This window comes from Anolis carolinensis, chromosome 3 (genome assembly GCF_035594765.1).
Source record: "Anolis carolinensis isolate JA03-04 chromosome 3, rAnoCar3.1.pri, whole genome shotgun sequence".
Classification (NCBI taxonomy): domain Eukaryota; kingdom Metazoa; phylum Chordata; class Lepidosauria; order Squamata; family Dactyloidae; genus Anolis; species Anolis carolinensis.
In genome coordinates, this window is record NC_085843.1 from 280,389,685 (window position 1) to 280,413,922 (window position 24,238).

At 39.8% G+C, this 24,238-nt stretch overlaps 1 protein-coding gene across 2 annotated transcripts; it reads left to right on the forward strand.

The window, feature by feature from the left end:
- Window positions 1-1,907: 1,907 nt before the first annotated feature.
- LOC100566891 (cytochrome P450 2J6) lies at window positions 1,908-21,544 on the forward strand. 2 transcript variants are annotated; one of them, XM_016995701.2, is made up of 10 exons: window positions 1,910-2,033; window positions 2,168-2,284; window positions 5,058-5,220; window positions 9,335-9,484; window positions 11,670-11,830; window positions 15,330-15,506; window positions 15,819-15,960; window positions 18,410-18,597; window positions 19,961-20,102; window positions 21,082-21,544. In XM_016995701.2, the coding sequence occupies exons 3-10, from the start codon at window positions 5,115-5,117 to the stop codon at window positions 21,258-21,260; spliced, it is 1,245 nt and encodes a 414-aa protein (XP_016851190.2). In that variant the 5' UTR covers window positions 1,910-2,033; window positions 2,168-2,284; window positions 5,058-5,114; the 3' UTR covers window positions 21,261-21,544. The 2 variants fall into 2 exon arrangements, with proteins under 2 accessions (XP_008114465.3, XP_016851190.2); XM_008116258.3 differs by having other exon boundaries at window positions 1,908-2,284.
- Window positions 21,545-24,238: the final 2,694 nt, after the last annotated feature.

Genomic DNA, 24,238 nt, shown 5'->3' on the forward strand with positions numbered 1-24,238 from the left:
CTGAGGAGGCCTGCCATAGATGTGGGCAAAATGTCAAGAGAGAATACTTCTGGAACATGGCCATACAGCCCAGAAAACATACAACAACCCTTTATTCTTGTACCCCGCCTCCATCTCTCCCAAGAGACTCGGGTGGCTTACATAAGAAAAACAATCCATACTTTTAAAACACAATGTAATAACATAGTTATAAAACAACATAACATGACAATTATTAAAACCAAGACATCAATTGCTATGTACGGAGGGTGATTAGTGCAAACTTTGAGCAAAGTCCATGAGTAAAATAGAGACGGGCGGGAGAGGACAAGGAACCGATCATGTTAAAACACTAAAACCTGTAAAATCACCTATACAGTAATGTGATTTCATCCATAATCTCATTGCCTGGAGGAAGGCGGACTGGAATTCAAATACGCCTTGGTGGATTTTCAGTCAAGTCTGTCTTCAGATTACTTGAGCTTCTACCGAGTGCTCTGCTGGACATTTGTCTCCTGGGCACCACATTTGGTCAGGTTACAGGTTCTCTTTGGTGCCACTGTCACAACTTTCAGGGGTGGGTGGCATGGGTCCAGATCTGGGAATGAAATTCCTATGTTTGAGTGTAGGAAGTGGAGGTCCCTGGTGAGGACACAGGGGTGTATAGTGGAATTAGGTCTGGTACAGCTGAAGTAGCAAGGTTACTGCATGGCAGCTCCTATAGGCAAGAGATTAGATAGATAGATAGATAGATAGATAGATAGATAGATAGATAGATAGATAGACAGACAGATAGACAAATAGATAATGGCAGGGGGGACTGTCTTCAGAAGCGTCCATAGGTATTTTGCTTTAGTAGGCAAAATGAATTTTGCCGCCCCCCCCCCCCCCCCCCGCGCCACGGGAGGCAAGGCCACGAGACGCGGGAGGCATGGCCACGTGATGCGGGAGGCGCGGCCGTGTGACGTGGGAGGTGTGGCCAGACCTGGCCCCGCCTCCCGTGCCACGCGCCCTGGCCCCACCTCCTGTGGCAGGAAGGCCCAGGTCCAAAGGAGAAGGAGGCGGGGGGGGGGGTGGCACCATCCTCCTGGGGGCTCGACTGCGCCCCCGGGACAATGGTGCCACATGCAAATGCTTCCCTCGCCCGGCGGTTGGACCGCCTCTGACTGTCTTCCAAGTGGTAGCTTCCCTTCAGGTCTGTATCGAGGGGGGGGGGATTTAAGGGTTCACCCCCCCCCCAATTTTTCAGGTTAAAAAAAAACCTGGTTTACTCATGAATTTTAATTGGTTAACCAAATCCTCATGCTAAGTCTATGAGATGTAAAACATTAAGAGTCCCTCCAGGCACTATCTCAAGCAGATATTGACAGGTCTGAACCCGGGGGGTGGGTGGGTCAGGGGTTCAACCCCCCCCCCCGAAATTTTCAAAACCCCTCCCAATTTTTTTTTCTGGCTATGGCCCTGCTTCCCTTGTCATGATAAGGCTTCAGCTTGGGCTGCTTTGCTGTTTCATCAATCAACAGTCAGGTTAATCGATTACTTGATCCAGAACCCATGTGATAAGACAACCATATTACAACTGTAACTAATGAAGTTGTGACCTTTTATGTTCCAAAAGGATAGTTGTTGTGTATCTTGGGATCCGACAAAGAGTTATCACCCTGTTCACGCAATGCGCCCTATGTCATTTGGGCTGCTCATTGTGGGTTCAAGGTGATGATTTCATTTTATTTGTCTCATGAAGAGATGGGCTTAGGAAATCCTTATGTCATGAAACCCTCCCAGAAAAAGCATCAAATATTAGAAATAAATCAATAACCAAGAAACACTTGCAATCTAGACAATAGGTTTTGCCTCCCAGTTCTTTTCAATGAGCTGATGTTTCAGGTGTAGTTGTTAAGCCACACCTGGAGTTGTTAAGGATTAATGTGCATTTCTCACTTTCTCCGACGGGACTTGCTTCAACACAGGACAACGCTTAGAGCAATTCCACGTGTGATGGGAAGGGAGTGTGCTGAAGGAGGAGGGCAAGAAGAGACACGAGATTTACACCCGTGAGAAAGAGCTAATTGAGCGAGCAGCTACATTTTACGCCACACGAACCACGGGGTGTTTTTATTGTGGCATGACAATGTTGGAGTTAAGTTACATACTTATTATATTTTGTCTGTGCTTTTTCTTGATCCAGTTTGTAAAGCTGCAAGAAAGAAAAAGACATTATCCTCCTGGACCAGATCCTATACCTTTCCTTGGATGCTTATGGCAGCTGAAATACCTCAAATTTTCCCGTGAAGTTTTGGCTGAGGTATTTGTTCTTTCAAACTTTGATCAGATGACTGAATGCTAAAATGAAAGGGGAGACAGATAAGAAAAATTACTTGGACATGTATTGCTACATGGCACTTGTGGTCTTGGTGTGTTCTAAAGATTTGGTGGGCTACTTGTTCTTATACCAGGCACTGCCCAGGGGCCCTTTGTTTTATGTGTTGAAGTGTTTTAAATTAGTGCTGTTTGCAATAGGATGACTTATCTAGTTTGTATTATTTAAGTATCAACTTTTATTATAACCTATTTATTCACATAACTTCAAATTAGGAGGAGGTTTCAAGCTGAGTGCTGCAGGGTTCTGTTTGTTAAATATATTTTTATCACTGATTTAGGTGATGGGCTAAAGGGAATTCTTATCGAATATATGGAGAAGTGGGTAGTGCACTTGAAGACAGGAACTGATAAGCTAGAAAACTGGGTTAAAAGTAATAAAATCAATCAAACAAATTCTACATTTAGACCAAATAAATAAATAAATCCAATCCACAGGTGTAGAATGAAGGATACTTGGCTCAGCAGTAAAAAGTAAAGTTTTTTCCATGATGTTAAGTCTAGTCGTGTCTGACTTTGGGGGTTGGTGTTCATTTTCATTCCTAAGCCGAAGAGTCAGCGTTGTCCATAGACACCTTCAAGGTAATCTGGCCGGCATGGCTGCATGGAGCGCTGTTACCTTCCCGCTGGAGTGGTACCTATTGATCTATTCACATTTGCATGTTTTCGAACTGCTAGGTTGGCAGAAGCTGGGGCTAACAGCGGGAGCTCACCCCGCTCCCCGGATTCAAACTGCCAACCTTTCTTTCAGTCAGCAAGTTCAGCAGCTCAGTGGTTTAACTTGCTGCACCACCATGATTATTGTTGATTATATATTAAACATGAGCCAGGAGTGAGGTGCTGCAACCTATATTCTGCTTTGGTCACACCTCCTCTGGAGTGCTACATACAGTTATGGGCATCTCATTAGAATGGGTTTAACCCTTGTGCCAGCTGAACTGTTGACCTGAAGGTTGAAGGTTCAAATCTGTGAGACAAGGTGAGCTCCCATCTGTCAGCCCTAGCTACCCACGCAATGACATGAGAGAAGCCTCCCGGCAGGATGGTAACACATCCAGGCATCCCCTGGGCAATATCTCTGTAGATCGCTGATTCTCTAATACCATGTGGGACCTGTCTCAATTCGCTTCGGACAAGATGAAAAAAATCTTATTAGAAGTATAGATAAGTTTGATCAGGTTCAGAGGAGGATGATAAGAGGGATGGAAAACAAAACTAAAGAGGAGAGTTCGAATAGCTGAGCATATTCAGAGTGATGAAGATTCAAAACTAAGCTGAAATTAATTACCGTATATACTCGAATATAAGCCGACCTGAATATAAGCCGAGGCACCTAATTTTACCACAAAAAAAACTGGGAAAACATTGACTCCAGTATAAGCTGAGGGTGGTAAATTTCAGAAATAAAAATAGATACAGTAGAGTCTCACTTATCCAAGCTAAACGGGCTGGCAGAATGTTGGATAAGCAAATATCTTGGATAATAAGGAGGGATTAAGGAAAAGCCTATTAAACATCAAATTAGGTTATGATTTTACAAATTAAGCACCAAAACATCATGTTATACAACAAATTTGACAGAAAAAGAAGTTCAATATGCAGTAATGTTATGTTGTAATTACTGTATTTACTAATTTAGCACCAAAATATCACGATATATTGAAAACATTGACTACAAAAATGGCTTGAATAATCCAGAGGCTTGGATAAGCAAGGCTTGGATAAGTGAGACTCTACTGTACCAATAAAATTACATTAATTGAGGCATCAGTAGGTTAAATGTTTTTGAATATTTACAGTAGAGTCTCACTTATCCAACACTCGCTTATCCAACGTTCTGGATTATCCAACGCATTTTTGTAGTCAATGTTTTCAATACATCATGATATTTTGGTGCTAAATTCGTAAATACAGTAATTACTACATAGCATTACTGCGTATTGAACTACCTTTTCTGTCAAATTTGTTGTATAACATGATGTTTTGGTGTTTAATTTGTAAAATCATAACCTAATTTGATGTTTAATAGGCTTTTCTTTAATGCCTCCTTATTATCCAACATATTCGCTTATCCAACATTCTGCCGGCCCGTTTATGTTGGATAAGTGAGACTCTACTGTACATAAAGCTCAAATTTAAGATAAGACTGTCCAACTCTGATCAAATCATTATTCTCATCTTCTTCAATGTAAATGTGCTTATGTATCCTTTTAATAATAATAGAGTAAAATAATACATGTAATAATAATAATAAATACAGGAAAATAATACAAGTAATAATAGAGTAAAATAATAAATGCAATAATAATAATAAGATCAGAGTGAAATAATAAATGTATTAATAATAATAATAAAAATAGCGTAAAATAAATGTAATAGTAGCAACAATAATAGAGAAAAATAATAAATGTAATAATACCAATAATAATAGAGAAAAATAATAAATGTACCATATATTCTCGAGTATAAGCTGATCCAAATATAAGCCAACCAGGACCCTTACCTGAGTATAAGCTGAGGGGGGCTTTTTCAGTCTTAAAAAAAGGGCTGAAAAACTAGGCTTATACTCAAGTATATACAGTAATTCAAAATTAAGCCTCTCATGGCCCACTCTACTTGAATATAATTGGCTTGGAAATCCTTCAGGTCAAGATGAGAGTCCAGAATCACCTAGGCATTCCTGATATTTTTCCCTACAGGCTGCAAAATCCTACGGGGACATCTATACATTGTGGCTCGGACCCTTCCCTGTGATTATGCTGAATGGATTCCACGCAGTGAAGGCTGGTCTCACCACTCACCCAGAAGACGTTGCTGGCCGCCCGGTCCTCCCTTTTTTCAAGGCTCTGGCAAATAATAAAGGCAAGGCCATCTCACACCCATTTCTTTGATGTAAACATTCTCATTATAGGGTTGTGATAGTAGCTGTTAAGGTGGAGTCTCTGGACTTTATCACACCAACTGCTCATCTGCCACTGTTGTGTTAATGTATTTAAATCAGACATGGGCAAACTTGGGCCCCTCCAGGTGTTTTGGACTTCAGCTCCCACAATTCCTAACAGCTGGTAGGCTGTTACCCTGTTTCCCCGAAAATAAGACAGGGTCTTATATTAATTTTTGCTCCCAAAGATACACTAGGTCTTATTTTCAGGGGATGTCTTATTTTTCCATGAAGAAGAGCTCACACTTATTGTTGAACAACAAAATGAACATTTATTATATACTGTAAAGTAGTTGTCATCACAAACCAGCATAACCAGACAAACTATGAATCCTATCAAGAATTTCTTGTTACTACCATTATTTACATGTGCAACAATCTATGGTACCTCTTGCAGTTTAGGTTTCACAAGGTTTCCATGCTGATTTCTCTCTATTCTAGTTTCAATGTAGTCATGAATGATGAATAATATAATATACTATAATAATAATATGATAATATAATAATAATATAATGATATACAATATATTGAGATAATATAATAATAGGATATAAAAATAACAGAATATAATAATAATATGGTATTAATAGGATAATATAATAATGGGATATAATAACAGAATAGCATAATAATATAATAATAATATAATAATATAATAGAATAATAGAATGGAATAGAATGATATAAAATATATTAATAGGATAATATAATATGGAATATAATAATAAAACAGAATATGCTAATAATAAAATAATAATATGATAATATAATAGAATAATAGTATAGAATATAATGATATAAAATATATTAACAGGATAATATAAAATAGAATATAATAATAACAGAATAATATAATAATATGAAAATATAATAGAATAATAATAGAATAATAATATAATGATATAATAATCATAATAGAAAAAATATAATATAATGATATAAAATATATTAATAGGATAATATAATAATGGGATATAATAATAGTAACAGATATGATGATAATAATATGGTAATAGAATAATAGTATAAAATAATCAGTTTCATGGCATAGGATTGGAATAAGGATGAGAGGAGAATCCCTATGCGTCCTGTACCTTTAAGAAACAGAAAGAGCAGGACGAGTGGAAAGCCCTCTTCCTTCCTTCCCTCCCACCCTCCCTTGCCCTGGCTCCAGGAGCCAATCAGAACCCTTGGGGGCAAAGGGAGCAGGGCCAGGAACGGAGCCTTCTCTCGGAAGGAAGAAAGGGCAGCGCAGCAGCAGCCACGGAGGCTGGGGGACAGGCAAGGCAAGGCAAGGCAAGGCCAGCAAGCACTTTCTCTCCCTCCCTCCCTCCCTCCCTCCGGTGTATGAATGAGTGCTGCTTCTGCCCTGCAGCCATGCTTCCCAATGGAACTCTGCTGCAGCCTTAATTGCTAGGTCTTACTTTCAGGGGAGGCCTTATATTTGGCAATCCCCCCAAAACCCTGCTAGGTCTTATTCTTTGGGGAGGTCTTATTTTCGGGGAAACACGGTAGGAATTGTGGGAGTTGAAGTCCAAAACACCTGGAGGGCCCATGTTTTCCCATGCCCGATTGGGTTGAACATCTTCAATATAACATATCTCTCCAATAGCACAATTGCACAGATTCACTATTCTGTGGTCCCACAATCATACTTCTGCCCACTCTCAATACCTTGCTGTTCTTCACTATTGCTCTTTGTTATTTATTTTAGTGCAATTGTACAATTATTAATCATTAAAATTTAATGAAATCATTAAAACTATGCAAAAGGAAAAGATACAGGATTGTTGTATGTCTTTCGGGCTGTGTGGCCATGTTCCAGAAGTATTCTCTCCTGATGTTTCACCCACATGTATGGCAAGCATCCTCAGAGGTTGTGAGGCATGGATAAACTAGGCAAGGAAAAGAAAAAATATATATCTGTGGAGAGTCCAGGGTGTGAAAAGAGCCTTTTGTCAGTTGGAAGCTAGCATTAATGTTTCAGTTAATCACCCTAATTAGCGTTGGAAAGGTTTGTCTCTTACCTGAGGGGCATCCTTTGTTCAGTCATTAGCTGTCCTTGGGGCTCCTCTGCCCTCAGAGTGTTGCTTCCCACCTACTGTTTTGATTTTTGAGTTTTTAAATACTGGTAGCCAGATTTTGTTCATTTTCATGGTTTCCTCCTTTCTGTTGAAGTTGTCCACATGCTTGTGGATTTCAATGGCTTCTCTGTGTAGTCTGACAAGAAGGAAAAGATATATTTATATATATAATAAGTGGAAAACTTATAGTTTTGGAATAGAAAGAGGAAGGGAGAGAGAAGAGGGATAATCCCATCCCTTTATGTCCCGTTACTACCGACACATTATCAGAGACATGGGAGGGATCCCTTGAATTAATGGAGGTGATTGGAATGGGATTGAGCACCATTGAAGGGTTTTACCTGTTAAAATCTAAGGATGGGAGAACCATTGGGGATGTGGGTAGGCAAACTAGTAGTTGGATGCACATGATGTCATGTGAAAGGGATGCTGTAGTAGGACAGGTATTTTCAAAGTGATGGTCTGTCAGGACGTGATAGCCCAGCATTCATAACAAGTGTACTCTCCACGTCCTGCCAGAGCAATAGGGGGGTGGGAGATAATCTAAATGATAAGGACCATCTGGCCAGGGATGGGTTTTATGGCCAGCTCTGATTTTTCAAGCCTGGGAAAAGGGTCATATAACAGATACGTGTGAATGTGGGGAGGGGGGAAGGTAGGAAGCGGATATACTCAGGGTTTGGTGGGAACACGTCAGTTTCAGCTTGTTTTCAGCTTGAAAAGAAGGTCCTCAATAAAGCGTTTCCACGGAGCTGTCTGTGTGAGCCTGTTTGAGTTCAATAGCTTTCAAGAGCTGACACGGTCTGTGGATTGCTGCTGGTTTGTGAGGCATGGGTCTGTGGAGAGTTGCACAGGAAAGGAAGTGTTAAAGCCAACAAACAACATTTTAGTCTGGTCCCAGATATCGTGAGAAGCATGAATCTATATCAGTGATGGCCAACCTATGACACGTGTGTCAGTACTGACACGCCTAGCCATTTTTGCTGACACGCTGCTGCATGCAGATTGATTGGATGACTATGTCTTTTGTGGCCAAATTTGGTGTGATTTGGTCCAGTGGTTTTGTTGTTTACTCCATGGGAATTATGCACATTGCATTTATATAAATATACTAGCTGTGCCCAGCCACACATTGCTGTGGCGAAGTCTGGTGGTATGGGAAATAAAGTATTGAGGAATTGGTGGTAGTTAGGTAAAGGGTCCCCTGGGCTGAGTGGGTTGCTAGGAGACCAAGTAGGTGGAGCTTAGCCTTCTAACTGGCAGCAATAGGATAAAAACAATTATTCCTCTCCCTCTAATTAGGACTTTATTTTTCTTTTCTTTTGGTTATATCAACCTGGAGGCGTGGATGATGGGTTGTGTTGTCAAATTTCGAGGTTGGGGGGCCTTTAGTTTTGTTGTTTTGTAGGTCGCCGGGATTCCATCACTCTTTTATATATATATATATATATATATATATATATATATATATATATATATAATATATATTCTATTATTATTCTATTATTATTATTGTAGTATATTATCATATTATTACTATTATATTATTTTTATATTATTCATTATTCATGACTACATTGAAACTAGAATAGAGAGAAATCAGCGTGGAAACTGCAAGAGGTACCATAGATTGTTGTACATGGAAATAATGGTAGTAAATAGTTTTTGAGTACAGTTATATATTACAATTATATATTTTTGTTATTTAAACTATACATATTGCGAAATTATGGTTTTTTCTTCTCGAAGTGACACACCACCCAAGTCATGCTAGGTTTTTTGGTGAATTTTGACACACCAAGTGCAAAAGGTTGCCCATCATTGATCTAGGTGTTAGCACATCAATAGCTCACTTATATCATAGTATTCTGGGACTTGGATTCTGCACTCAAAATCCCAATGTGTAATTGGTAATAGAATTAGCCTATTTTTGGTTTTGAATGACTTCAGGTATTTTACTGTCAACCGGCAGAACATGGAAGCATCAGAGACGCTTTTCCATTATGACTTTGAAGAACTTGGGTCTGGGGAAGAGAAGCCTGGAATACCAGATCCAGGAGGAAGCCTACCACCTGGTGGAAAACTTCAGAGCAACCAAAGGTACTCTTCAATGACTGAAGCATATATAAACTTTTGTTCATGTTCAGTCTGAAACTCTTTTTTTCTCCCCTTCCCAAATAATACAGTTAAAATATAACAAAACAAGCACAAATCCCAAACGTCAATTGTATCAAAAATGCCTTTCCATGGATGATCCAAAAAGAGAAAACTCTGAAGGAGTCAGAGAGAAAACCCTGGAGGATAAATATAAACAATCATATGTTGAAAGATCCCAAAATCAAAACAAGATAATACAGTAGAGTCTCACTTATCCAACACTCGCTTATCCAACGTTCTGGATTATCCAACGCCTTTTTGTAGTCAATGTTTTCAATAAATCATGATATTTTGGTGCTAAATTCGTAAATACAGTAATTACTACATAGCTTTACTGCGTATTGAACTACTTTTTCTGTCAAATTTGTTGTAAAATGTGATGTTTTGGTGCTTAATTTGTAAAATCATAACCTATTTTGATGTTTAATAGGCTTTTTCTTAATCTCTCCTCATTATCCAATATATTCGCTTATCCAACGTTCTGCTGGCCCGTTTATGTTGGATGAGACTCTACTGTATATGGTATACACAATTATCTGAAAGATATTGTATATACTCGAGTATAAGCCTAGTTTTTCAGCCCTTTTTTAAGACTGAAAAAGCCCCCCTTGGCTTATACTCGGGTGAGGGTCCTAGTTGGCTTATGTTTGGGTCAGCTTATACTCGAGAAAATATGGCACATTTATTATTTTTCTCTATTATTATTGGTATTATTACATTTATTATTTTTCTCTATTATTGTTGCTACTATTACATTTATTTTACTTTATTATTATTATTATTATTATTATTACATTTATTATTTCACTCTGATATTATTATTATTATTGCATTTATTATTTTACTCTATTTATTATTACATGTATTATTTTCCTGTATTTATTATTATTATTATTATTATTATTACATGTATTATTTTACTCTAGTATTATTAAAAGGATACATAAGCACATTTACATTGAAGAAGATGTGAATAATGATTTGATCAGAGTTGGACAAATTTATCTTAAATTTGAGCTTTATGTAAATGTTCAAAAACATTTAACCCACTGATACCTCAGTTAATGTAATTTTATTGGTATCTATTTTTATTTCTGAAATTTACCACTCTTGGCTTATACTGGAGTCAACGTTTTCCCAGTTTTTTTGTGGTAAAATTAGGTGCCTCGGCTTATATTCGGGTCGGCTTATACTCGAGTATATATGGTAACTTAAAAGATGACATTTTGGATAGGATTGTTTGGGATGCTGGGAAATCGGTAGTAAGAGGGTTATTGATCAAACAAAACTCCATTTGATTTAAAGGGAAAAGAAAGCACTAGCAGACATCCTAAACTAGATAAAAGAAAATGAATTAAAGACGGGCAGGTTAGATAGAAAATAACACAGCGGGATTTGTTAATGTTGAATGCATTGTTACTTTAACTGTTAAGAATGTATTTTTTTAATTTGATTTATTTTGAGCTTTTTGCATGTGATGAGGTATTGAATAGTTGCCATGTGTAAGCCGCCTTGAGTTCCCTTTGGGGTGAGGAGGGCGGGGTATAAATGGGGCAAATAAATAAATAGATAAATAACTGCAACAGCAATATGAACTGTTAATTGTGAGATTGAAAGGAAAATTATTTACAATATGCACAAATTTTTAGAAAATGAAAATAAACCAGGGAAATTGCTGGTGTGGCAACTGAAAGAGAACAAGAACAGACAATTTGTCGTAAGGATAAGAGACAAAGGAAAAATAGTCACAAATATGAAACAAATTCATTTTTTTTTGAAAATTACTATAGAAATCTTTACAAAAGAAACCAGACTGACACAAGAGAAATTGATCAACATTTAGGTGAAATGAATATCCCAAAATTACTGAGGAAATGAAAAAAGATCTGGATAGATTGCTTATAATGGATGAGCTCATTAAACCTGTAGATAAATCCAAAATAAACAAAGCCCCAGGCCCAGATGGATTCTCTGCTGGGTACTATATTAATGGATTATATATAAATGGCCAAGCTGTCTAACAGACTTTGAGGTAAAAATAATGAAGAATTAGAGAAGTTGTGGACCATTCTTGTAGGATGTTCTGTACTATTCTAGTAAGATTGGCTCATGATTCGTCCATCTGCAGGAAAGCCGACGAACCCTTCCTTTGCCCTCACTCTCGCAGTTTCAAATGTGATTTGTGCTGTGGTCTTTGGACATCGCTTTTCCAATGAGGATGAAACTTTTCACCAGCTGCTGGAAGCCATGGAGCCTATCTTTAAATTTGGTGGTAGTCTTCCACACTTTGTAAGCAACATTTTTTCCTTCTCCCTATCTGTCTCCTGAAGTAAGGCGACTAAGGCCACCTCTACACTGCCATATAAAATCCAGATTATCTGCTTTGAACTTGATTATATGGTAGTGTAGACTCATATAATCCAGTTCAAATGAGATAATCTGGATTATCCAACTTGATAACCTGATTTATATGGCAGTATAGAAGGGACCTAAGATACCATATTATTGGAAAGAATTTAAAGATTTTATTTATTTATTTCGTGTCAAAAACATTAGCATAACAAACAAGTCCAAAAGTGATAAAGGAATCACAAACAGCTAAATAGTTTTAGACCAAAAGCGGGCAACAGCGACCGCATTGTCTTTAAAGAAATAACTGCATTAGTCTGGAATGTCTGTATGCAAAGGGATTTTGTAGGACCTTAGAGATTAACAGAAAAATAAGTTGATAGCATAAGCTTTTGTAGACTGCGGCTCCTTCTACACTGCCGTTTAATCCAGATTATCAAGCAGATAATCCACATTATCTGCTTTGAACTGGATGATATAAATCTACACTGCCATATAATCCAGTTCTAAGCAGATAATCTGGATTTTATATGGCAGTGTTTATTTATTTCCTATCAAAAGCATTGCATAAATTAAATAAAAATAGAAGGAGCACAAGCGGCTAAATATCTTTTGACCAAAAACGGGCACCAGCGACTGCATTGTCTGTCGCCTCAAACAATTTTTCCTCTGTACATGTGGCAGTGTAGAAGGGGACTAAATCTACTTCCTCAAATGCACTACTTGGAAAGATTTCAGAAACAAGACAGGCGTTAAATGTTCCTAAGGGATATACAAGGTAGAGGTGGGAAGAATATTCATAAACATTCGTTCCTAGGTTGAAAAAGCCCCACCAGAAAAAATGACAAAATGACAAAATAGTGAGCATTTTGCACCATTTTCTCGGAATGTTCCAATATCCTAAAGTGTCACAGAAGAAATTATCTAAAGAAGAATATGTGATTTTTTGTGCAGAAAATGTGTTTCTGTGCAGAAAATGTGTTTCTGTGCAGAAAAGTGGTTTCTATGGGGGGGGGGGGTTTGCATAAAAACCCACATGTTTTATCTGTAGAATAATTATTTTATGACACTAGCTGTGCCCGGCCACGCGTTGCTGTGGCAAAATATGGTGGTATGGGAAATAAAGTATTGAGGAACTGGTGGTAGTTAAGGTAAAGGGTAAAGGTTTTCCCCAGACATTAAGTCCAGTCATGTCTGACTCAGAGTGTTGGTGCTCATCTCCATTTCTAAGCCGAAGAGCCAGCGTTGTCCATAGACTCCTCCAAGGTCATGTGGGATGACTGCATAGAGCGGCATTACCTTCCCGCCGGAGCAGTACCTATTGATGCACTCACATTTGCATGTTTTTGAACTTCTGGGTTGGCAGAAGCTGGGGCTAACAGTGGGGGCTCTCTCTGCTCCCCCAATTCAAACCTGTGGCCTTTCAGTCCAGAAGTTCAGCAGCTCAGCGCTTTAACATGCTGCGCCATCAGGGGATATTATTTCCTAAAGGTTGTGAATATACAATATTTCTGATTGGTTTTTTTTGTCTGTTGGAGGCAAGTATGAATGCTGCAATTAGGAAAAATGATTAGGATGTAATGGCCTTGCAGCTTTAAAGCCTGGCTGTTTCCTCCCTGAGTGAATTTTTTGTTGGGAGGTGTTAGCTGGCCCTGATTCTTTCCTGTCTGGAATTCCCTTGTTTTCAGAGTGGTGTTGTTTGCAATATTTTATGTGCTTCTATTGTCTGTGGCCCTGAGAAAACAGGATTTGCCAGACTTTGATGATGGGAATACTTTGTTGGGAGGTGTTAGCTGGCCCTGATTGTTTCCTGTGTGGAATTCCCCTGTTTATTTACTGTCCTGGTTTTAGAGATTATATTGTTCTGCATTATTCTATCCCAGTAATTATTTCATATTAAAGTAGAATCTCACTTATCCAACATTCACGTATATAATGTTCTGGATTATCCAACGCAGTCTGCCTTTTCATAATCAATGTTTTTGTAGTCAGTGTTTTAAATTCATTGTGATATTTTAGTGGTAAATTTGTAAATACAGTACAGTAGAGTCTCACTTATCCAACATAAACAGGCTGGCAGAATATTGGATAAGCGAATATGTTGGATAATAAGGAGGCATTAAGGATAAGCCTATTAAACATCAAATTAGGTTATGATTTTACAAATGAAGCACCAAAATATCATCTTAGACAACAAATTTGGCAGAAAAAGTAGTTCAATACACAGTAATGCTATGTAGTAATTACTGTATTTATGAATTTAGCACCAAAATATCACAATATATTGAAAACATTGACTACAAAAATGCATTGGATAATCCAGAACATTGGATAAGCGAGTGTTGGATAAGTGAGACTCTACTGTAATTACTACATAGCATTACTGCGCATGGAACTACTTTTTCTGTCAAATTTGTTGTATAATATGATGCTTTGGTGCTTAATTTGTAAAACGATTACCTAATTTGATGTTTAATTGGCTTTTCCTGAATCCCTTCTTATTATCCAACATATTCACTTATCCTGCCGGCCTGTTTATGTTGGATAAGTGAGACTCTACTGTATATTGATAATCTTAAATTATCTGCTTAGAACTGGATTATATGAGGCCCCTTCTTCACAGCTGTATAAAATGCACACTGAAGTGGATTATATGGCAGTGTGGAGTCAAGATAATCCAGTGCAAAGCAGATAATATAAGATTATAAATGGGTTATATAGCTGTGTAGAAGGGCCTTGAGTCTACACTGCCATATAATCCAGTTAAAATCAGATAATCTGTGGAAGAAGCCTAAGTGAGGCCTAAATCAGCCTGTCCCCTAACTGAAGCCTGGCTGTCCCTTGGCTGGTTGCTAGGCAACCAAGTGGGCAGAGATTAGCCCTCTAAACTGGCAGCAATTGGATAAAAAAATTATTCCTCTCCCTCTAATTAGGACTTTATTTTTCTTTTCTTTTTGTTGTATCAACCTGGAGGCATGGATGATGGGTTGTGTTGTCAAATTTCGAGGTTGCGGGGCCTGTACTTTTGTTGTTTTGTCCACTGCCCTGATGCCATCACTCTTTTATATATATAGATTACAGGACATTTGACTAAGGGGAGAAATTTGTGGAGGAAAATTTGTTTTCTTTGGCTGTCAAAACAAAATTTTCACAACTATTTAAGAATCAAGAATTTACATCCCTAGGAGTTAGGGTCTTTGGGAAGAGACTGAGTTCTTTGTAGAGATCAATATAACTTAATCTAGAGATCAATGTCTGGGGAAAAACTGAGTTCTTTACAGAGATCAATTTAAACTTCTATTTTGGTTGAATGAGGCCTCTTGCAATGACCTGAATATTCATGGAATTTCTCATAGAAAAAGTGATTATAGAATTATTTGTAGGACTTCAGTGTTGTGGGTATGTTTTCATGCCTTCTTCTGAAATATATCTTTTCCAGATTTATGATTTATTTCCCTCACTAATGAGCCATATACCAGGATCTCACCAGAAGGCGCTGTCTGCCAGAGACTTTGTGTGTTCGTTCATAAAGAAGGAGATCAACAAACACCAGGACATCGCTGCTATAGATGATCCACAAGACTTCATTTATTCCTACCTTGCTCAATTAGAGAAAGTATGTGGACATTCATACTGTGATCATATGATACTAGTTTGGCTCCAAGAATAATTCAAGGGTAGACATCTGTGGTGTCTCGGATCCAATATTATGCCCCTAGGACCATAAGTGGGCCATGTGCTTCTTCCTACCCAAAATTGGCTAGAGGACCACAATGGGAAGCTTAAAAAGTATTCTGAAAAAAAGTAAACAGTTTTTTGGGGGGAGGGATGAAGCTTGCTTGAAATCTGAATTGCATCCAAATGATCTGCAATAGTGGAATGAGTTACATAAAAGAAATGTGATATGTTCTCGTCTGTTGTTCTATAGATGGAAGACCAGGCCAACACACCTTATGATGAAAGCAACATGATCCAGAGTATATTTGACCTCTTCTTGGGTGGGACAGAGACATCCAGCACCACCCTTAATTGGACATTGTTGTACATGGTGCTTTATCCAGACATACAAGGTAAGAATGTAAGCAAGGACATTTGAATTTTGCTTGATTAGTAGGGTTGTGCAAGGATTTGGAGTGGTTGATTCCCTTCAGCCAATGCAGCTTGTTCCGCTTGGCCAGAGGGCCATAACAGTAAAGGCCTAGCCATCACATTTTTTTATCCATTAAGGGACCATGTGGCAGCCAGTCATGGATCCTCTTCCCCTATTCGACATCAAGTGGCGCACAAGGAGGCTGCCACATGCTGCTCGCATGGAGTTTCCCTGTGAGTCCTGCCTGTTGGGCCAATATAAATAGAAGAATGTTATGATATGTCTTAACACCATTGCTCAAACCCAGACTCCCTTGAAAGGAAGAAAAGAAAAGATCACAGAAACAAAAAGTGGAGCCTTGTAAGTTCCCCATTGCCGCCAATTAACCAGATGTTCCCAGATCTTCCGGCTGACTAACTGAAAATAGATATTTCTATTAGCCGAAGCTCCTGAGAAATGGACCTGGGTGCCCAACGAAATTTGGATGCCAAAACTGGATTGCCGTCCAGCCGAATTGCACAAGCCTACTGACTAGTAGCCTTTTCACATTACACAATTTCATTAGGATCCCACTTTAGATTTCATCTTGTCTTCCAAATGGAAAGCCTGGGAAACCTAGCTTATGTAGCACGTTTTGAATCCTCAGTTAGACAGATCCATTGCTTCAGCAAAGAAGGAATCTTTGGAATCCTTGTGCTATAATATAGTGTGGAATAGCCCCAGAACTATAGCAAACGCATTTCATCTTGAGCTATGAATTTGGATGCAACTACCTTGAGCATTCCTCATTAATGTTAGAAAAGTGCTGTTGATTTAAGAGGTAAACTCATTTTCCTTTCTTAACCTGAAGAGAGCCAGTTTGTTCTGAACAGCTGCTTTAACACATCTGTCACATAATTCCTGGCATTCCAAACACATTAACTTATCCATCTAGCTGTAAGAAACTGGGAAAGAGGAACTCTTCTTCTGGAAAGGTATTTTGCCTTTGTGCATCTTAGTCTGATAGATAGTTATGAAATCTGCTGTTTGAGTCTATACATTTATTTTAATTTGGGGTCAGGGGATAAGGTCTATTCCAGCTTAAGGATGTATCTGTGGATACAGAGGGCCAACTATGTTTTTTCCATAGTTTTTACCCAATTTGGGTCCCCCAATGTTATTGAATTACAAATCCCATCACTTTGGATTATCTATCATGCAGACTGGGGATAATGGGAATTGCAACCAAGCAGCACTTGTGGATGGAAGCCCCGGTGGCGAAGTGTGTTAAAGCACTGAGCTGCTGAACTTTCAGACCAAAAGGTCCCAGGTTCAAATCCCGGGAGTGGAGTGAGCGCCCGCTGTTAGCTCCAGCTTCTGCCAACCTAGCAGTTTGAAAACATGCCAATGTGAGTAGATCAATAGCTCCTGAGGGAAGGTAACAGCTCTCCATGCAGTCATGCCGGCTACATGACCTTGGAGGCGTCTACGGACAACGCCGGCTCTTCGGCTTAGAAATGGAGATGAGCACCAACCCCCAGAGTCGGACATGACTGGACTTAACGTCAAGGGAAACCTTTACCTTTAGCACTTGTGGCTCTGAGATTGGGGAAAAGTTAAAGGACATTTTAAAGTCAGGCATCCTATCCACAAGTCTTGCATCTCAACTCAAACCTCACTATCCTGACTAAACTGAACAAACTTTACCCTTATAGATGTTAGTGCATCACAACTCCCATCAGCTCTACTCATGATGTCTAATGACGAAGATTACAGGAGTTGGAATCTAGCATCTGGAGGACCACATAAAATGACATGGCGGCAGGCCTGGCCCAACACGGCACGCTGGCCACCCCCCGCGTTGGGCGCCACCTTCCCAGGGGCGCTATTGAGCCCCTGGGAGGCAGGGCCACACCTGGCGGAGGCGGGGCCGTGTGATGCGGAGGCGGGGCCAGGTTTGGCCCCGCCTCCTGCGGGGCGCACCATGGCGCAGCCAGGCCACGGCGCGCGCCCGCTGCAGCAGGAGTCCTTTCAGGCTGCGGCCTGGAAGAACTCCTGCCGCAGCTTGGCTGCGCCAGGGCACGCCCCGCGGGAGGCGGGGCCACGTCTGGCCCCACCTCCCGCGCCGCGCACCCTGGCCCCGCCTCCCACGCCGCCCGGCGCAGGGGAGGGGGCGCAAAAAAATATTTGCTTACCCCTTGGAATTTCCTCGGGCCGGTCCTGCATGGCGGGTTGGATTTGACCTGTGGGCCTTGAATTTGAGACATGTGAGCAAAAGGGGTTGTACCTGTGGAATACCTGCTGCAGTCATTAACCAGCAATTACATCCTCTTGTATATACAAAAGTGCCAAACTTCGGTATCACAGAGCGTGCTGAAGCTCGTCCAGTCCTAGCTCAAAAGACAACTTATGTGCTCCCCTTAATAAATATTATGCTTATTTCTTCTCAGCCAAAGTTCAGAAGGAAATAGATGCAGTCATAGCTCCTGGCCAAACAATCTGCTACGAAGACCGCAAGAGCTTGCCTTATACCAATGCCGTGATTCACGAGAGCCAGCGTTTCAGCAACATTATTGCCATTGGCCTGCCCAGGTTATGTGTGAAGGATACAACGATCCGACAGTTTTCAATTAAAAGGGTAAATAGCTCTTTTACAGCCTTCCTTCTATTGTTTATTTGCATGTCAATGTTTCTAAATGTGCCCTTTCTTTTTTAAAAACATACCAAAGATGTTCATAATTAAAAACCATGTACAACAAAACCAAAAGAGCAGAGAGAAGAGGAAACATAGCAAAATACTCAGAACAATAAAATACACGTGAAAAGCCCCAATCTTTTTATATGCTCGCCAAAAGCAGGAGTAATTGACAGAATTAAGACATGATCTGGAAAATGATCCAACATGGTGAGTTTACCTAATCTCAATGGGAAGATTTTTCCAAAAGTGGAAGCCACCTCTGAGATGGCCCTTCTCCTCACCAGAAACAAATTCTCTACACTGCAGTATATGCATATGTAAAGATGATATGTTCTATACAGTAGAAGACAATCTCTCAAATTATTATTATTTTATTATTTACTTTACTTATAGCCTGCCTTTCTCCCTGAGGGAACCCAAGGCAGCTAACAACCAAGACTTGAACCTGAACTCAAGAGAGCCTCATAAGCCACAAGTAAATCCTTGAAATGGGTTAGCATTTAATTGGTGACCTGTGTAACTCCTTAAGTGCAGATCTCATATGTTCATGATCTAATTAAGCCAAGTTGTCATATTCTGCACCAGTTGCAAACTCCAAAACAAATCCAAGGGTGGTCCTACATATAGGGTGGGACCGTCTATCAAGATTTGACACAAAATTAAGCAATTGTTGTTCAAGGGAACCTTTTTTTTTTTTAAAAAAAAAAAACAAATATCTGAAGCTGTGATGACTAAACTGAGACTTTGGTACTTCGACCATATCATGAGAAGATATGACTAGAAAAGACAATTAGTAAAACAGAAGGCATCAGGAAAAGAGGAGGACCACATTCCAGGTGGAAGAGTCAACCAAAGAAGACACAAATGCCCTGCATCTATAAAACTAGAGCAGGGCAGTAGATGATTTCGTGACTTGGAGGTTTCTCCTTCATAGGGCCACCATAGGTTGAAGTCAACTTGGCAGCAACAATAATAACTGAATGTAAGACCAAATGTAGCTAAGTCTGCAATATTTAACACGCAGTACACAAGGCTCTGCTTTGATGACATTGAGCTGAATACAGACATTCCGCATTGGACAAAGAAATTCAATCCCTTCTGAAGGGTAACTGATGCATACATAAGTCACCAACTGGATTCTGGATATAGTTGTATTGCAGTAGTCTAGTTTTGAGTTTCCCATAGTGTATATTGTTGAATTATTAGGTGCTCCTTGCCACTGAGATACAGATCAATCCAATTGGGTCTGGGAATATGTGAAGCTCTGCTGGCAGACCTTATTTATTGTTGTATCTCTTTGCAGGGTACAGTCATTTTCCCAAACATAGCTTCTGCCTTGCATGATCCAAAAGAATGGGAGACACCTCTTCAATTCAACCCAGGCCATTTCCTTGACAAGGACGGGAATTTTATCTGCCGAGATGCCTTCATACCATTTTCTTTAGGTACCTGAGAAAGTTATTACATTCTCTTTTAGTCTTTGAATTTCCAAAAATTGTTAACATTTTTATTTGTTATCTTTTAAGGATATTTTTCCTCCAAATGTTAAGGATATCCTCCCCCAAATGGTCTTGTGTGCTACTCTTCTGACCACCTATCACATTCTCAAAGAATGTGTTTACCTTGATTCATTTATTTATTGTCTTTCAGCCTGATGCACTAGATAGCTGATCAATCATTTAAAGTTTGACAAAATTGATCATTTCTCAGTTTTGTAGTCATTGCACATCTCCAAATGGAGAAAATATATTGGGGATATAATTCTTTTTAAAATATCCAAATGACATTTTTGCAATCTGAGCTACTTTATGGCAATTCCTGGAACGGGCTCCAATATTTTATTTCCATCTTTAACGGGTGCCTTTTGACAAACATTGGCGGTGATGAACCTTCCATGTTTTGTCCCACTTGCTTCCTTCCTACCCTGCAATATTTGTAGTCTATCTGTAAAATGTAGTACTAATTTTTTTTAGCATATTTAATAAGAGACTGGAGAAAATTGGTATTCCAAGTAATAGACACACATATCCTAAGAAGAGTCCAATGTAGATCCAAGAAATCATGGCAAAGACCTCCTTCCCAAGAACTGAATGAGTGGATGTCAAAGGAACAACAACTAACACAACTTGGCAGAACCCAGGGAGTTATGGCTCTACACTGTAGAATTAATGCAGTTTGACATCACTTTAATTGCCATGGTTCAATGCTATGAAATTCTGGGAGCTGTAGCTTGGTGAGGCACCAACAATCCTTGGCAGAGAAGGAGGAGGAACTTGTAAAACTACAACTCCTATCATTCCATTTTGCTGAGGACAAACAGGGGGAAAATAGAAGAGTCAGGTAAATGAGGAAAATTATTAAAAAAATTAGCTTAAACTTTTCCAGACAATTTGATTTTTATTGTTTGTCTCATTCTTTCTGCAGGGCATCGAGTGTGCTTGGGAGAAAATCTAGCAAAGACAGAGATGTTCCTGTTCTTCTCCAACCTTCTGCAGGCGTTCACCTTCCACTTGGCAGAAAGAACCAAAAATGTGAACACGACACCTATTTGGGGGGGAACTTTGCAGCCTCACTATTTTGAGATCTGTGCTATTCCTCGCTAGCCCTTCTGTGTTATGGTTCCATGTGCTTGTGTAAGTCTGGCCAGAAGGATGAAGAGACACTTGAGATTTCAGGGCCAAAACCAGGAATCTGTTGATGCCACCTGAGGTGGGCTCCAAAGACATTAGAGATGGTAGCCCTGGAGGACGTTTCAAGAGGGCAGGATCTGGTGAGGGCATTCAGCTTCATCAGACATTTTTTATGTAATGTCGTTATGTAAATTCTTTTTTTGTATCTATTCCAAGTGTTTAAGATTGGCTTCCGTATAAAGTGGTCGTTGAACATGCCTGTTGGTTTCTCCTTTTGTATATCCAACTATGCATGCCATCCAAATGGAAGATTTATACTCTCTAGCTCTAACAGATCATTGTCTTCCACGGTCACCCATTGTTGCACCCCAAGGCAGCATGAGCACTCGAAAACCAGACTAGAGCCAATATGACACACTATATCTTTATTAAAGCAATTATATATCCAAAGGAAATTAGGTATAGAGTCTGAGTAAGGAATAGTTCTTTTTAGAAAGTCAATGGTAGTTCCAAGTGGGTAAAGGAAAAGGTCCAATATTATAATCCACAATGAGAACTCGAATGAGAAGTAATCAAAGTGTCCATGAGTTGAAACTGGGAAACAAGGCTGGCAGAAAACAGAGTTCAATCCACTGGAAATACTCCGTAGCAATCAAGGCAGCAAGGTTGTCAAAGCTGAGGCAAACTTGAAACAGGAACAAGGAATAACAAGTGAAGGAAAGTCAAGGTCTACTCGAGAGTCGCAGCACGGCATGGCCCAACTGGGACTGGAATACTTGGCTTGGAAACCGGAGCTGGAGACAAACCTCCAGAGAAACCTCTCTCCAAGAAAGCAACGTTGACACAACAAGAAAATCTACTGAGCAAAACACTTTTAACAGATTCCGGACTGTTCAGAATTTAGGGAGTAAAAACTCCCAAAACTTTCCCATGAGAACACTAACCATTATCCCATCTATTTGCCAGTTTCTGGCTCTGGTGAACCCCTTGTTTTGCACTTCTGTCCCTGGTTACAAAATCTCTACGATTAAAAACCCCGTTTCCAGGCGTCCCAGCAACATCTGGCTCTATCTCTGAGGGAGGAATTGAAGCATCTTCCCCAATTAGTGAGTCTCCAGAGCCAATTTCTTCGGGCACCTGCAGCTGCAAAGGCCCCTCCGTGGAGGGTGAAATGTCAGTATAATCCTCAGCATTATCTGTGTCAACGTGCAAGTCCTGAAACACTGCAGGCCTTGGTGCCATGGATGGCTGGGATCTAACACCCATTCTTTAAGCCAGTTCTAGACAACACGTGTGGAAATAAAGTTGTAAATTTGGGAGGGATAAGCCACCTCTAGTTTTATCATCATTAAGTATCTTCATTTTTTACTCAGCCCAGGTACATTTTGAGATGTCTATTTGTCAAACTTTGAAAAAAATTTCGTTGTTAATAACAGGTATGTTTTGGAACAGCATCACTGTATTTTCTAACTTCTTCACATTGGCAAAATTGTGATCATTTGTAAAGAATTCTTGGCCTGGTCTAACATAGCTTTGCCGATGTTATAGTACAAACCACTTTCAGAACAATGGTGAATTGAATGCCCTGTCTAGGAGAAAACTCCAAACTGCTCTCTTACTTAAGTAAGGGACCACCCAATTGAAACTATACAGCTAGCCCTCTACATTTGCTAGGGTTAAGGGTTTCTTTAAACCTGTTGTTGTTATTGTTGAGAAATTTGATATTCTCTTTCACCACTGCAATGATCAAACTCATTATTTCCCCACTGCAGTGCCCTCCTTACTTTCCAATATCTCTGTGGCTTGAGGAGGGTTGGAGAGTGGGATCGAGAGAAATATCTGGCTATGTCACTGTATGGGTAAAGGTTTTCCCCTGCATCTAGGGGTTGGAGCTCATTTCCTTTTCTAAGCCAAAGAACCGGCATTGTCTGTCGATACTTCCAAGGTTATGTGCCGGCATGACTACATGGAGCGCCGTTACCTTCCTGCCAGAGTGGTACCTATTGTTGTGGACTGTTGTGACTCAGCCTTTGTGTGACTCTGATGAGGATTCTGGGATGCAGTTTCGAGATGATGGGATTCAGGTTCAGGATGAGTTTCAAGATGACTCTGATGGGAATTATCGGATTCAGGTGCAGAGTGTTCCTTCTGTGGGAGATGAGGAGCAGGGAGACTTTCCCACGGGAAGAAATGATGTTGTTACTGATGATGGTTTTCAGGTGCAAGAAGCAGAAAGGGAGAATAGCTCCTAGCCTCAGCCTGATAACACTAATGAGCCCTGTGGCCTTGAAAGCGAAAGCGATGAGGCCACTTCTCTAGATCGGGCTAGTTGTTTGGAATTTCGGAGGTTGCACAGAAGTCTCAGAATAGCAAATAAGAGGGAGGTCAAAGGGCAAAGAAATGCCTTCATGTTATGATATTAAAACAGTCTGCTGAAAGGGAAATCTTCGTCAAAGCAATTTCCTCGCTTGAATTAAGAACCAAGTCTGCTTCCCTGTATTATCTTGTAGCCTGGATGTATTCTCATTTCTGGGACTTTAACTTCATTTTAAGGACCTTCTTTTATGCCTAATGTTTCCATGGATTTGTTCTTACAGCCTTGTTTTTGTAACTATCGTTTGGAACTGAACGTTTACCTTTTATGAGCTATCTTACCCCTATTTTCTAATAAACTACAAAAGACTACAATCTGTGTGCAGCCTCGTGTCTTTAGCAAGGTGAAGCTAACCTGAGGTGTGACATGGACTGCTTTTCTGATTCTGAGGGAGAAGGAGGACAGGTGGTTGAAGAACCAGCACGTGGGGATTTGGGGTTAAGTGGTGAGGAAGAAGAAGGAGGAGAAGAAGAGGTGGCAGATATATCAGAAATCCCTATGTTTTTGGAACATCAAAGGGAGACAGAAGTCAGGAGATCAGCTAGGCTAGCAGAGAAAACGCTGAGCAATCAGACTG

Bases quoted from the DNA above. Each gene is read 5' to 3' on its own strand.
- LOC100566891 (XM_008116258.3), top strand. From the start codon at position 2,105: ATGACAATGTTGGAGTTAAGTTACATACTTATTATATTTTGTCTGTGC. The intron at 2,285-5,057 runs GTATTTGTTCTT...TTTTCCCTACAG, and splicing joins CCCGTGAAGTTTTGGCTGAG to GCTGCAAAATCCTACGGGGA. The intron at 18,598-19,960 runs GTAAATAGCTCT...ATCTCTTTGCAG, and splicing joins GACAGTTTTCAATTAAAAGG to GGTACAGTCATTTTCCCAAA.